The 14,101-nt window shown below is 51.8% G+C and overlaps 1 protein-coding gene across 2 annotated transcripts in view; it reads right to left on the minus strand.

The window, feature by feature from the left end:
• The window catches only part of Grhl3 (grainyhead like transcription factor 3), a 31,609-nt gene extending 17,891 nt beyond the window's left edge, over positions 1-13,718 (minus strand). Inside the window, exons 1-2 of one of the 2 annotated variants that reach the window (XM_021160943.2) lie at positions 13,500-13,718; positions 944-1,130 (exon numbers count right to left, since the gene is read on the minus strand). In XM_021160943.2, coding sequence (XP_021016602.1) covers positions 944-1,130; positions 13,500-13,516 — 204 coding nt within the window. In that variant the 5' untranslated portion in view covers positions 13,517-13,718. Of the gene's footprint in view, positions 1-943; positions 1,131-13,499 lie in introns of those variants that run through there. The other variant, XM_021160944.1, reaches the window with a different exon arrangement.
• Between the last annotated feature and the right edge of the window lie 383 nt (positions 13,719-14,101).

Below are 14,101 nucleotides of genomic sequence, written 5' to 3' on the forward strand. Positions count from 1 at the left end.
CCCTACACAGGGTTTGAATGTTCACATTCAGGGCCCGTTGTCTCAACAAATCCAGGCAGATTTATTGGAGCGACATCCCCACCCTCACCCCCACCCCCGACCCGTCCCGTGCTGGACAGCATTGCTCGCTGTGGCAATTCAGATACTCAAACAGGTAGGTCTCATAGATGTTCTGTGACGAAGCAAGCTGCAATCTATTAGCAATGTCTGGCATAGGCATAGGCACTGCAAGGGATGGTGGGGGTATGTTGTGAGTTCCTATCTGTGACTGATAAACTGATTCAGAGGTGAAAGGGCCTGATGCCCATCCATGCCTGAGAACCAACAGTCCCCAGAGTCAAAGCCAAGACCTGCAAATAGGGACAAGAAAAGGTAGCCTGGAGACAGAGGCTGGAAGGAGAGGGAGACATTAGGGAAAAGAAGAGGCTGTTACAGTTGGTGGGATTAGAACAGCGGATGGGGATAGCGGGAAGCTAGGATGGCCCAAGGGACAGGGCAGAACAGATGGCTGCTGGGGACAGCTGAGATACAGGGTGCTTGGCCAAGCCAGGAATCCATTCAAGCAATGTGTGCTGTACATCAGGTGGCGGGTTGTATGGGCTGCTGGGACTTCAGCCATGGTCAAGATGTGTAGCCACTCTCCAGGAGCTATCTTGTAGGGAGTCGGAAATGTGTGGGCACACGGTGTTTGGAAGGAGAGGGATGGAGGGGAGGGTGGAAGGATCTGGTGATACAGAACTGAGACCCAGGAGATTCCACGGACTTCCTGTGTCATGAGAAAATGAGGGTACATTTGGGCTGAGGCCCAGGCTGAGGGTAGGGTTTAGTCAGAAAAAGAGGAACGGCCTATGCAAAAGCCCTGCATAGAGGGGCTGCTGAGCCCCGAGGCCTGGCAATGGAGACACTTTGCAGCCATGTACCCGGCCTGAGGGGGTAAGCCTACCATATAGTAGTCATAGAGGAAGCTCAGAGCAGCCACACTCTCCTCGTCCCCGTTTACTCTCATCATGGCCTTGGTGGCAGCCGTCAAAGGGTTCTCCAGGTATGTCTTCCAGGCCTCGTCCTCATTACTGTAGGGAAACTTCTGGAAGCTCACAGGGTCATTCTTCAGCAGCCGCACAGACCTGAAACTGCAGGCGGGTAAGGAGGGTCACTTGGGGACAGGGAACTGGTAGAGTGCTGGCCATACAAGTATAAAGAGTTGACTTTAGTCCCCAGGTAAGAGTACCCCTGGCTAGTAGCATGGTCTTCTGATCCCGGTGCTGAGGTAGCAGAGAAAGGGAAGTCCCTGAGACTCCCTAGTGGGTGTGGTCTAAGCCTACATGGTGAGTTCCAGGTAAGTACCTCCAAAAATACAAGATGGAGAACATTGGAGGAACAACAGGTAAGGTTGTCATCTGGTCTGTACATACATGTACACATATGCACACGTATCCACATATCCACATGCACCTGCACACACACACATACACATCCACACACACACACACGAATAAGAAGTGTCTCTTTTAGGCTCAGAGGAAGGTCCCCAAGACACAGCTCCTGCCATCGATAGGAGTTCAGAGGTGCCAGCCTGAGGAATGGAGACCTCTTCCTCTGCCTCTTGAGGCAAAAGAAGGAATCGGATACAGATCGATGCCAGATGCTGCCACGCAGGAGCTGCAGACCTGGGTCTGATCCCATCATCACCCAAACGAGGATCATAGGGTTGGTCAACCTCAGAAGGGCTCTGAGACAACTCCACAGACTACTGCGGTGGCACCTACTGTCCACGGGGAACCATGGCAACAGTTTCCAGAAAAATGAAACTTCCAGATAGCGGAGCCTGACTTCAGGGGTTTTCTAGAGACCACGAAAAGGCCCAGGGGCCTGCACGTTATCAAGTCAAGGAAAAATGCAACACAGGACAGGATATTAGAGCCAGAGAGCCAGTGGGCAGAGACTGGCCCTAGGAAGTGGTGTTTTAGACTGACATGTATTGTAGGTCCCTGAGTGGCCAGGCAGAGGCAGCAAATATAAATACAAGGCATTGTCCCCTTACATGGCATGGTCTCAAAGGAAGGGATAGAGGCATACAGAGGATAATGATGATTGCAAAATTAGCCTAGCAGGGGATGGTGGGAGGTGCAAACCTACATCTCAGTACTCAGGAGGCTGAGGCAGGAGGACTGCAATTTCAGGACAGCCTGTGCTACCGAGAGAGACCCTGTTTCCAAAAACAAAAGATAACATCATATTGTCTTTGCTCTGACCTGGACATGTTTTGGGCACTGAGCTAAGCACACCTAAGCATGGTCCACACAGTGTCCCCTCAGGGCACAGCTGAAAAACTAAAAGCTCAGAAGTGGCAGAAGAGCCTCCCAGGGTCCCCGTACTAAGTGGCCTCATATTCCCACACCTGAACCAGAGAGAAAGATAGGGCACACCCCAAAAGTCTTTTTTTGAGAAAGAGTCTCACATAGCCCAGGCTGGCCTCAAACTTATGTATCTAGAGATGACCTTCAATGTCTGATCTTGCCTGCACCTCCCAAGTGTTGGGATTATAGCTGTGTTGTCACTGTGCCTAGGTCAGGTGGGGTTGAGGATAGAACCCAGGGCTTCACCTTGCTGGGCAAGCTATCATGTCACTAACTGAGTTACCTCCTCAGCTCAAGACTTTCTGATTCCCTCTTTTGGAGTAGCTGAGAAGTGAACATATTACAACACCCCTGTTGCTGCTGCTGCTACTGCCGCCAACCGGGGGACCACATTTGCAGAATGCCTGGACATGTGGAAGAGGTGTCGAATGAGAAAATGGCTGCCCAGCTCAAAGACAGAGTGGGGAGTTCCCTGGTCTGCTGGCATCCCAGAGCTTCCCTGTCTATAAGGGTCCCACGGGTCTGACTGATGCACCATGCTATGGTCACAGGAACTGTACCAGATGCCGTGAACCACAGCATCTGGACTGTCCCCACTCAGTTCTGCCCCTTACGAGCCACTATCTGGGGATGACCTTGTCTCCCCTGTACAGCTGTAGAGACTGGAGATTTGGAGCAGAAAAGAAAATGCCTATGACCAACCAGTCAGTCAGCCACTCAGTCAAGATTATTACTATTTCAAGAGGGCTTTGTGCAACCCAGGTTGGCCTTAAACTTACTAGGTAGCTGGGAAGGACCTTCAGTTTGTAATCCTCCTTTGTTTACCTCCTAAATGCTGGGATTGCAGGCATGCACCGCCACACCTGGCTTCTGTGGCACTGGGGACCAAACCCAGGGCCTTGTGCATGGAAGGCTAGCACCCTACTAACTGAGCCACACGCCCAGCCCACAACCAGGATTTCACCTCAGGCTTATCCAGCTCCCGAGCCATGTGTTTTCCACTAGCCACACTGTTCTGTCCCGACTCCAGTCTTTTCCAGAGTGGGAGGCTACCCTGGTGAGGAAGTTGCAGGCACTGGGCCAGACAGGTAGGTAGGTGGGTGGGGACCTCTGGAAGCCACTTGCAGGAAGTGTGCCCCTTGCTGCCTGGGGCTCGGGTACAGGCTTCCACTCAGAGAGGAACTGGCAGCCAAGCTGTGTCCAGGCAGTAGGGACTAAGGGTACATACAGCTCTTCAGTTTCGTCTGGGGACAGTGTCTGCTGGCCACACTGTCTGCCTTCTCACTGGGCTACGAGAGGGAGGCAGAAGGAACTGTCACACAGGAAAGAGAAATGACAGAAACCTTCCTGCTGTAAGGAGCACGAAGAGTGAACCACACCCCAGTTTCTGTTGCTATAAATCAAGAGGTCTCAAGACAGGGGGGTGTGAAGAGGCCCCTCCTTACTGCCCCTGAGACTGGGGTTAGAGGAACTAAGTGAACAGCCCCTCCCCTGCCAGGCTCCAGGCTAGGCAACTCCCTAACTAAGGCGGCATGGGAAAAGCAAGGGGTGTCTGAGGGACCCCACCTTGCCTGCTCCCCTTGCCGGTTAGCAAGTCTTACCAGCAATGCTTCTATCTCTGAATAAGGATCACAAAAGGAAGATTATGCAGCCTGGGTATCTTGATTCACACTCGAGAAAATGCTTAGAACCCTGGCTGGCTGGCACGTAACAGATGCGCTTAATGCATACACACCCTGTCGGCACCTAACAAGTGCCTAATGTATGCATACCATACCAATGCCTGAGACTGGCTTGGAGCTAGAAGTTGAGAATCAGCTGTGCTACCAGTCTGGTCACACACGTCTGGACTTCTGCCTTGGATCTACTAAGAAATGGCCAGTCTCCGTTTGGTTGGACTGTACATATTTCCATCCCTTTTGGAAAATAGAATTTAAAAAACAATAGAGTCATACCCCCCAAACAAAAGAACAGCATTTCCATATGGGGGCTTCTTGGGGATACACGCGTCTCTAATGCTTCCTTCTGGGTACCCAAATCTGATTCCCAGATAAACAATCCCCTGGGGTATCTTAAGCATCTATCACAGGCAGACACTGTGCCAACAGTTTCTGGGTGGCACCTCACCTGTCTCCCACCGAAGCCCTGAGACACAGATGTGTCCCTTTTTACAAGAAGGGGAAACTGAGACTCAAACAATTGTCATCTATTAAGGTACACTAGGCCAGGAAGTGCCGGTGGCTCAACTCGAACTCAGACCTCGGGGACTCTGAATCCCCTAATCACCTTTCTAAGTGCCTTTCTGAGTCTGGACATTTCCCTCCTCTGGAATACACTGAACCTGTTCTCCTCCACAAGGCGCAGAGGAATTTCCCACCCATACAGGCTGGGGGCATGGGCAGCTGAGGCAGTGACAGGAGGGGTTTCTGGGCAGGAGCTGAGAGCTGGGGAGTGCCTGCCCTCGTGCCCAGGGGTCTCCGTTCTCATGCCCCCTTTTGCCACCGTTTCTCTTCGTGCTTTAAGGCTAAGCATTTAGCTTCTTGGACATCTTGACTGTTCATAAAGGTCGGCAGAGTTCTGGGTCAAATCCTGAAATCAGGATCTGGGATCTGTGTTCTTTGAAAGACTCAGGCAGAGCTCCATGGGGGAGGCAGAGTGAGCAGCCCAGAAGCTACTACAGGCTCAACGGAAAGGCATTCCAAGGAGGAATTCGGCCTCTTCACGAATGAATGACAACTTAGAACAGAAGGGGGTGATGTCTATCCTCTTAGGTCACCTTCCCTGGGTTCTGCCCAGGTTCCCAGTTGGTGTCCCTGTCTAAGACAGAACCCCCGAGCCGTCAGAACGTGGGAGGAGAGCGGAGAGCTAGTTAGGAAAGGACTGGGCCTCAGGCCACAAGTGTGATGACCTCAGATCCAAGTCAGGACATAGCACGGAGAGCCCAGTGCACCATGGGAAGAAGGCACACAAGCTCACGGGTTGGGGAACTGTGCATTCTTGAGGTGGTCCCCTCCCTGCCCCCCTGTTAAATGGATCTACTGAATGTTTCTCACGTGCCAATCAAGGCTCTTCTAGGCCCTGGGAAATCAGCCAAGTCCAAGGGAGATAAGGCTCGGCTCCCATGGAACTTTCTGTCTAATTGGAGCAGACAGACCATAAACATGCCGGGGAGTTAATTTTAGTTCCTGATAAGTGCTGGGAAGAATATTAATGAGAGCACAGTACTATCACAGAGTCACCAGGGGTGGCAACTTTAAGGCAGAGTTAATCTCTCCTGGGTTGTTAGGGGAATTACATGCATTAACATAAGCAATGTGCTTATGAGCCTGCCAGTAATAACGCCACTGTAAGTAGGCCGCCATCATCACCATCACCACCATCACCACCACCATCATCATCACCATCCTCCTCCTCCCAGCACTCCAGAATGAGAGTAAAGGGGAGACTCCGCCTGAGGTCCCTGACGGATCACACCCCTCCAAGCCTTGGGCTGTGAACAGGCTCTGGTCAAAAGACAAGGGAGACAGTGTAATAACCCCTTGCCTTGCCTTTCACAGTCCTTATCTGACAGTCTCCCAACACACATAGTGGTTATTATTCCTACTTTAAAGACCCTGAAATAGACAGTGGAGACAGGAGGTGACCTGGGAATCTGGCCTGGGAATTTCATGATAAGTCACCTTTATACCAAGGGACGGAGCGGAAAAGCCAGGGCCCAGGGAACCCGAGTGGTATTCCATGTCACTGTGGCAAATACTTCTTAAGTGACTGCCGTGGTCTAGCCCCTGTCCTGGGGGACAGTAAGACAGGATTGTCCTTGTCATCAAGGAGGTTGAAGACAGACATGACCCTCACCTCAAACAGACTGCAAATACCAAATAGGTCATGAGAGTGAAGAAGCCAGAGGCCCTGTGAGTGGTCTTATCCCTGGAGAGCTACGGGTAGGTGTTTATTGAGAAAGAGATGGAGGGAGATGGGTGGGAAGGCCTGAGACCTTCCAACTGGGAGCCAAGGCCAAAGGTGTCAGCTTGGGCCTGGCCTACTGTGTGCTGGGTGTGAGGCGGATGCTTTGCACGCATCATCGGGATTCAGGGAAGGCCAGAAGGCTGAGGAGGAACCTCAAGTCCAGGATTTGACAATCCCTCTCATTTGCATAGTGTGGGATTTTGCTTTTGTTTTTTCCTAGCACGTATCTGTCATCCCCCTGTCATATCTGAAGTCCTGCAACGTGCCTGTAAGGTAGGGAGGGAAGAGATGACTGTCCCTATTTGATAGCATGAAAACCACCCACAGACAAGGCTACCGATTTACCTAAGGCCACCAGTTGGACCTGACACATCAGGCCTGAAACTGGGGTCGCCAGCTCACAGTATCATGAGCCTTCCCAAAGCTGCCAACCCACTGCCTCCCTGTGTAACAAGGTATCCACCTCACAATGGATCAATGTATCCACCTCAGGGAAGAGACAGCCTGGAAGCAGATCAAGAGAGTGGAGCTAGACTCCCGTCACTGTGGAACAGGGGTGTGCAAACTTCCCTGGCAGGGGCGGTGGGTGGGAAGGGAGCCCAGGAGAATGGAGCCTTTCCCTGGCATGGGAGGGGTGCAGTATCAGCTGTCTCATGCCCAGTCTGCCTCATGTCTTGACTCCAGCACAATCCAGCACAGAGGAAGCTGAGAGCTGAGAAGCCAAGCATCCTCCTCCCAGCTGTGCTCTGACTCACAGCGGCTGCTGTACCCGGGCTGAGCCGCTTCAAATTCCCAGTGAGACTAAGGAGTCGCCACCCTGGCTGGCTAGGTCAGACTTTCTCATCTCATTTCCTTAAATTAGAATCCTGGCAATTCTGAGCATCGACAGACCTTAGACATAATGTCCCCAAAGAAGCAGTGCTGAGACCTAAAACACAGATCCCAGAGCAAGAGTCTGGGAGCATCCTACCCAGCTCTGATGTCAATAACTGCCCATGTTACAAGCATCTTAGTAATACAGTGTTGCCTTTAGCAGAGCAGGAGGAAGGCCATTGCCAAAGCAGGCAGCCTCAAGCCTCGCCTATGGGCCCGGGATATATTGGGCAAGCTGGGTTCCAGTTCCCTGAAGCCTAAGGAGGAAGAGTTCCAGGGGCCACCTGATCTGGGTGTCCACACCCAGATACACCCAGTCAGAGACTTGCCAAGCCCAGCTGTGAGCCACCCAGCTTCATCAGCCGTGATCAATCACACTCGCAGTCACCCACAGGGACAGCCTCCACGGCTGCTCACAGAGGAAACATTTTTCAGCCAGCCCCACGCAAGGTGTTTCTGAGCATGACAGGGGCACCCCAGGGTTCTTGGGCTTGCCAGTGGACCATCTGGTTTTCTGGCTGCCTATGTTGTGCAATGTGGCCTGCCCCCATGAACCAGGGGGCTCTCTGGAGATGCTCTCAATTGGAGTGCGGGACCTGACTGTGTGGTGGCCCCAGCTGGAAGGAGGCAGCACACATATCTGGTTGGAGGGTGTGCCCCAGTGCTACACAGAGAGTTCCAGCCTCGGAACTTGCTATTTCCTGGCTGTGTGACTTTCAGCACGTCGTCCCCTTATCACCTCTGTGCCTTTGTGGGAAGATGAAAGTGAGAATCTCTCTGGGAAAGGCTCATTCATTCAGGGATCACTAAGCATCAAGTACCCAGTAAATAATCTCTACTCACAGTCTTTCATTTTTACCTCCACCTGTGAAACGTCACTAGCAACAGGATAGCGTAGGTCATGCAGTCACTCGTATGGAAGCACGCACACTATGGTTCCACTGTTATCGCTCTGAATACTGGCTTTGAGCAGCCAGCCCAGCCAAGGGCATGGTTAACAGCCTCACTTTCTCCCTGTCTGTCAAAAGGGGCCATCCCTACCCTGCCTTAGCTTGGCACTAAGTGGCCAGAGCCCAGGCAGCCTCCGCCTCTGGATCCAGGTGGGCAAGCTGATTGATGGTGGACAGGCTCCAGATAACACTGCTGGCTGCATCTGATTTAATTACATGTCATTTCCTAATTATACCAGAAACTCGCTTTCTGCTCTTTGGAAAACTGCCCCCCTGTGTGGGAATTCTTCTTTTATGCCCCAGTACCTTGGCTGTTTGTCTGACTTTTTTTTTTTTTTCCTTTCTCTACCGTTCAATAGGGATGGGAAATTTTTGAGCTCTACCTCTCAATCAGGGAACTGCCTCTCTTTAGTTACGCATTGATGTGTTAGCAGACAGTCACCAAGGGTTATTCTGTGATGGACGGTATGTGCAGAGCACTGGGGACACTCTGTCCTCTGAGTCTATCCTCCAATGTTCCCAGTTCTTGGTGGCTCCCTGAGAAGACACTAGGGAGTAACTCTTTAGTTGTATGTATATGTGTGTATATACATGTGCACATGAGTGTGTGTACACACAGGTGTATGCACATGCCTGCCGTGCAATATCATGTGTGGTCAGAGGGCCATGGCAGGCATTCTCTTCTGCTATCGGTGCCCAGGAATCGAACATGGGCTTGTCAGGTGATCCATGCCTTAGCCCATTGAGCTTTTGGTGAAGGCAGATGGAATAGAGCGGGAGGGGAGTTAAGAAAAAGGAAAAGAGGCGAATGAATGACTGACACAGCCAGCCCATGGCCTCTGCACCCACGGCCTGAGAGGTGGGTACTCTTATCGCTGCTTTATGCAGGCATTCACTGATATGAAGCGATCGCTCAGGGAAAAGTCACCAACCAGCCATCTGTGAGCCAGCTGGGCTTTAACACAGGTGTGACCCTGCCGCAGGGCTCTGGGTCAGCTGACTCAGCAATGACACAGCAGGTCAGTGGCTGACCTGGGAGCCTTCTTTTCCCATCCTCTACTTGGTCTCCCAGGCCAGCGGTTTTAAAACTAAGTCAGAATCACCTGGAAGACCTGTCAAAACAAAGAATGGCCAGCCCCGCCCCCAGAGTTTCTGATTCAGTCTAGGGCAGGGCTAAGAATTTGCATATCTAAGTTCCCACGTGAGGACGAGCCAGGGACCTCTTTTATTTACTTACTTACTTACTTTTAGTGGTGGGGCTGGGGTTTGAGCTCAGCGCCTGTATGTGCCAGGCAAGTGCTCTAACTGAGCTTACCCCCCTCCTCACAGCAACTACGTTTGGAGGTTGGTGTTCTGGATGAGCCAATAATAATTATTTCTTACAAATAATAACTCTCTCTTCCCTTGCCTCATTTCAAAAGTTACGCAGGCTTGTAAAACTCAAGTATATAAAATTCGAGTCGGGTGTGGCGGTGCACACCTGTAATCCGGACCTTGAAGAAGCTGAGGCAGGAGGATCGTGAGTTGAAAGTGGGTCTGAGCTACCTACGTTCCAGACAGGTTACACAGAGGCAAGGTCTCATATACATACATACACATACATACATACATACATACACACATACATACACACACAGCAGGGAACCTACAGGAAAAACGAAAAGCAGGGTCGATCTACATCTTATACCTAATGTCCAGGCTTAGAAACTTTAGTCTGGTTGGATCCAGATGAGAGCCTGGCTCTTCCATGAAATCTTGGCTACCCAATGTCACTTGATACACACCCATCCCTCTTGGGATTACCAAAAAGGACAAAATAGATATGCAGATTAAGCGCTTGCCAGAGACCGGGTCTCGGGGATCGGGGCCACTGTCCGTCTTTTTGTGACTGCATGGGGTTAGCACGCTTCCCAGACCTTGCTTACAGACGCAGCTGCCTCCGTTAACACCCCTCCCCCCGCCCCTCTTGCTCCCGCCCCCGCTCCGCCCCGTTTTACAGCCCGAGCTTAATGAGGGCTTTTAACTTTTCATTCACCAGTCGCGTAACTCCGACTTTTAATAACACACCTCCTGCACGACAAAAATTTGCTCCTGGCAATCATGGTTTCGACCACAAAACCGCAGCAGGGCGGCGCTCCGAGTTAACTCTTTCAACGCTGCGGGCCTAAGGGGGAGGGGGAGGCGTTGTGAGCCCTCTAGCCTAGGGCCACCCTCAGTGGCCACTCTCCAGTCTCTGTTACCGATGGCAGAGGGTCCGGGCTGTGGGGATGCAGAGGCCAGGGCGCTGAGGCATGGTGCCCCCGGAATGGACCAACTGTGTATGAAAGGTAGTGAAACCTTCCATCCTTCATCAGGTGTCTTAGACAGCCTTGTACACAGTAGGACACTGCGGAGGGTCTGAAGAGGCCAGTGGTCCCCAAGAATCTGGCTCTCAAGAGAGCCACAGTCTCCAGTCTAGGTCAGGGCCTGTGCCAGACAGCCCACTTAGCCAGGCCCATGGTGGGCAGTGTGGAGGTTCAGGTTGTTTTTCCTGGGGAGTCTGAAGCTAGTGCTCCAGGAACCCTTGCAGCCAGCCCCCACCACTGGGTACTGCTAGGCTGTGGGCTGGAAGCAGGGTGGCTGACAGAGGTGCCAGGCGCTGGGTCTGACCACATGAAAGGCCAGGTGCTCACCACCCACCAGCTGCCTGGAGCTGGTTTCTGACTTACATTGGCCAGCCTTTCCAGGGCCACCTCCCTGTGGAGGCCTAGGACCTGGCTGGGGTGGAGTGGGGAGGTGGTCTGCCACCACAGCTCAGTGTTTCCCTGTCAGGTAGGTGGGTTCATAATGGACATTTCACTCAGGAGAAAGCCAGAGAGTCAGCAAGGGCAGACTCACTCGGTTTGATTTGAAGCAGATGCGGACGGACCTGACTTTTCACTAACGCCCCAGGGCTGACAAGTTGTTTATTCTCTGAGGGCTGGAGATGTCTGCTTGGCCTAGTAGGATATTCCAGCCAAGGTCACAGTAAGAACAAGGCCACAACAGCAGCAGCAGCAGCAGCTTAAAACACACACATACACACATACACACATGCGCGCGCGCGCGCGCGCACACACACACACACACACACACACACACACACACATTCACAGGCACTTGTTGGCATCAGGACCTCTCAAACCTATGACTCCACAGGCACTTACAACACACTCGAACACACACAGACACACCCATACACATATACGTGTGTGCACACACACTCAAGCATGCCCACAACATGTTCTCTCTCTCTCTCTCTCACTCTCTCACTCACACACACACACACACACAAACACACTCACACACAGAGGCACTTACACATACACACAGGCACTTACACTCACACACACAGACACACCCATACACACATATGTGTGTACATACACACTCACACATGCCCACAACAGGTTCTCTCTCTCTCTCTCTCTCTCTCTCACACACACACACACACACAGAGGCACTTACACACACACACACACACACTCACAGGCACCCACAGACTCCCCAGTTCTCAGAGTGGCTGAGCCCCCAGGTCAATCACTGTAATCTCGAATGGTAGCTTCAAAGTTGGCCTGCATTACTCAGCAGGCACAGGCTTTCCTGAATGGAGAAGCCTCTACTGTCAGCCCATCCGACTTCCAACCCAAACCATTCAGGACACTGGCAGAAAACCTGCTCCGTAAGCCAGCTTCTCCATACCCCCTGAGGAGAAACCTGAAAAGATTCTCTCTGCAGCCTCCAAAGGCAGCTGTAATTGGCATGCGTAAGTGTGCTGGAGCCCTGTGTCTCAAGTGTGTGTGTGTGTGTGTGTGTGTGTGTGTGTGTGTGTGTGTGTATGTGTGTGTGTAAAGCATAGAAAAATAAAAAGCAAGAAGCTTCAGAAATGCCCAATTATTGATGTCTCCACGAAGGGAGAAAGGCATTATTAGCATGCTCCCTACCAGGCTTTAAATCAATCATTGTCATAAAACTGAACCCTGTAAGGACTGCCACTTGGTCACAGCATGCACAGTCCAGGAGATGCAGGCTTGGGTCACTCAGATAATAAGTTCAGGGGTTGAGACTTGAATCTGGGCCCTAGCACTGTGTTCCTATTTTTACTTTAATTGGGGTTCAACTGTCAAAACAGTGTCCTGAGAATCTATTAAAAAAAAGAAACCTGATGCTTGTAACCATAGTGGTTGGACAGTGGATGTGGCTGTTCAAGTCGGACACACCCCAGAGCTAGCCAGTACATGGGTTCCTGTCTGCAGTTGGGACCCATCAATTCTTCTGCCTGTAAGCGTTTGAGTTCTTAACCTGCTGAGGAAAAGCTCCAAAGAGAGAGACAGAGAAGGGGAGGAAACAACAAGAGGGTCACTGCTAAAGAGGGGAGAAAGGAGAAGTCCGTTCCTTTCCTGCTAGCTCCTTGCCCACAACTTAAAGCGACTCACACCCTCGACTTCTGTCTTCTCCAACATCTGGACCTGAAACTGAGGCTGAGAGTGAGGTCAGCATCAGCCAGTCAAGGGATTCTGGATCCCAGATGTGGACAGGAATGCACCTGCCTCTCGCCAGACAACACAGATGACCTCACCAAAATCTAGCCCTTGGCTTCCCCAGCGTTAGCACTGCCTCTGGATAAAACTGACCACAATTTATTGAACGCAACGTCAGACCCCTTTCTCTTTGGTAAGCATTTTTACAGCTTTCAGCACACCTAAGAACTCTACAAAGTTCTCTTGTTCCAAATTTCCAGATCAGGAAAATGAAGCTCAGATAAGTCCAACGACTTTTTAAGAATGAACAGCGGAGGAGAGATGGAGCCTGGGTTTGAACCTAAGGAAATCTACTACAGAGCCCATGTATACAGCCATTACACTATAGTAGCCAAATCGCTTGGGACTGTTCCAACTCAACATAAAGGACCTTTAGAGAAACTCAACTCTTTGCCTAAGACAGCTCTGAGAACCACCTCCAAGACGTTCCCTTTGGCAAGAGGAGAGACAGCTTCCCTGGGGCGGGAGTGTCTCTGATTTCCAAGGCACCTCCAGAGTATCAAAAAGCGATGCCAAGATTCACGGTTTCAGGCAGCCCGGGTGTTTGCCTTCCTCGAAACTGCTCAGCACAGAGAGAAAGAAAAACTATTTTCCCAGGGAAACAGTCAGCTCTAGATAGAGAGCTGAACGTGCCTCAACACGCTAAGGCAGGATCGTCAGCCCATTCATTCACCCTTACAAATTGCCGTGTGAATCCGGGCGCCCGCCTCCCTTGCTCTTCCCTCTGCAGGGAACCCCAGCCAGCCTCGGTGTGCTGGGGAGGCCGGGAGGCCAGACATCGTGGCTTTACTCACTCAAGTTCATTCGACATCTTCCTTCTCCGAGGTTCCAGCGATCCGTCTCTGGTTGGCTCGCAGGCGCTGCTGACCGCTCGTCTCTTAATGCTCCTCTGACACAGACATTCCCTCCCTGCCCGGGGAAGCGTTTGCTCTACGTCGCGCTTTGGATGTTGAGATTTTGCTGACAGCGGTCCCCGGCTGCGGTGGCGCTGATTGGCTGGAAGCACAGGTGCCGACTGCAGATAGACCACAGCAGGTGCAGATGTTAACTTTTGGCCCACCAGCAGGGGCGGAGCTCCGGGGGGCTGACTGGGTGGAGCCGGCCAATTCCTTCTTAGCTGAGGGGGTGAGGGGGTGGAGACGAGGGAAAAGGGAGGAGACAAACGTTGGGAAGGAATAGGAGAACTAGAGGAAAAATACAGTCAGGTACTTGGCTCAAAGGGAAATCTCTGTCCATCTCATCGCTCGGATCCTGGATCACAGAAACATCTCCCGACAGACACCATATCTCTTTATAGTCACCTTCTCTACCCGGAAAATTTCACGGAAGAGAGCAGGTAGCTCTCTGTGAGTCCCCTCTCTTTTCTCCAGAACTTTCCCCGTCATGTAACCAACAC

Source organism: Mus caroli, chromosome 4 (genome assembly GCF_900094665.2).
Source record: "Mus caroli chromosome 4, CAROLI_EIJ_v1.1, whole genome shotgun sequence".
NCBI classification, from domain to species: Eukaryota; Metazoa; Chordata; class Mammalia; order Rodentia; family Muridae; genus Mus; species Mus caroli.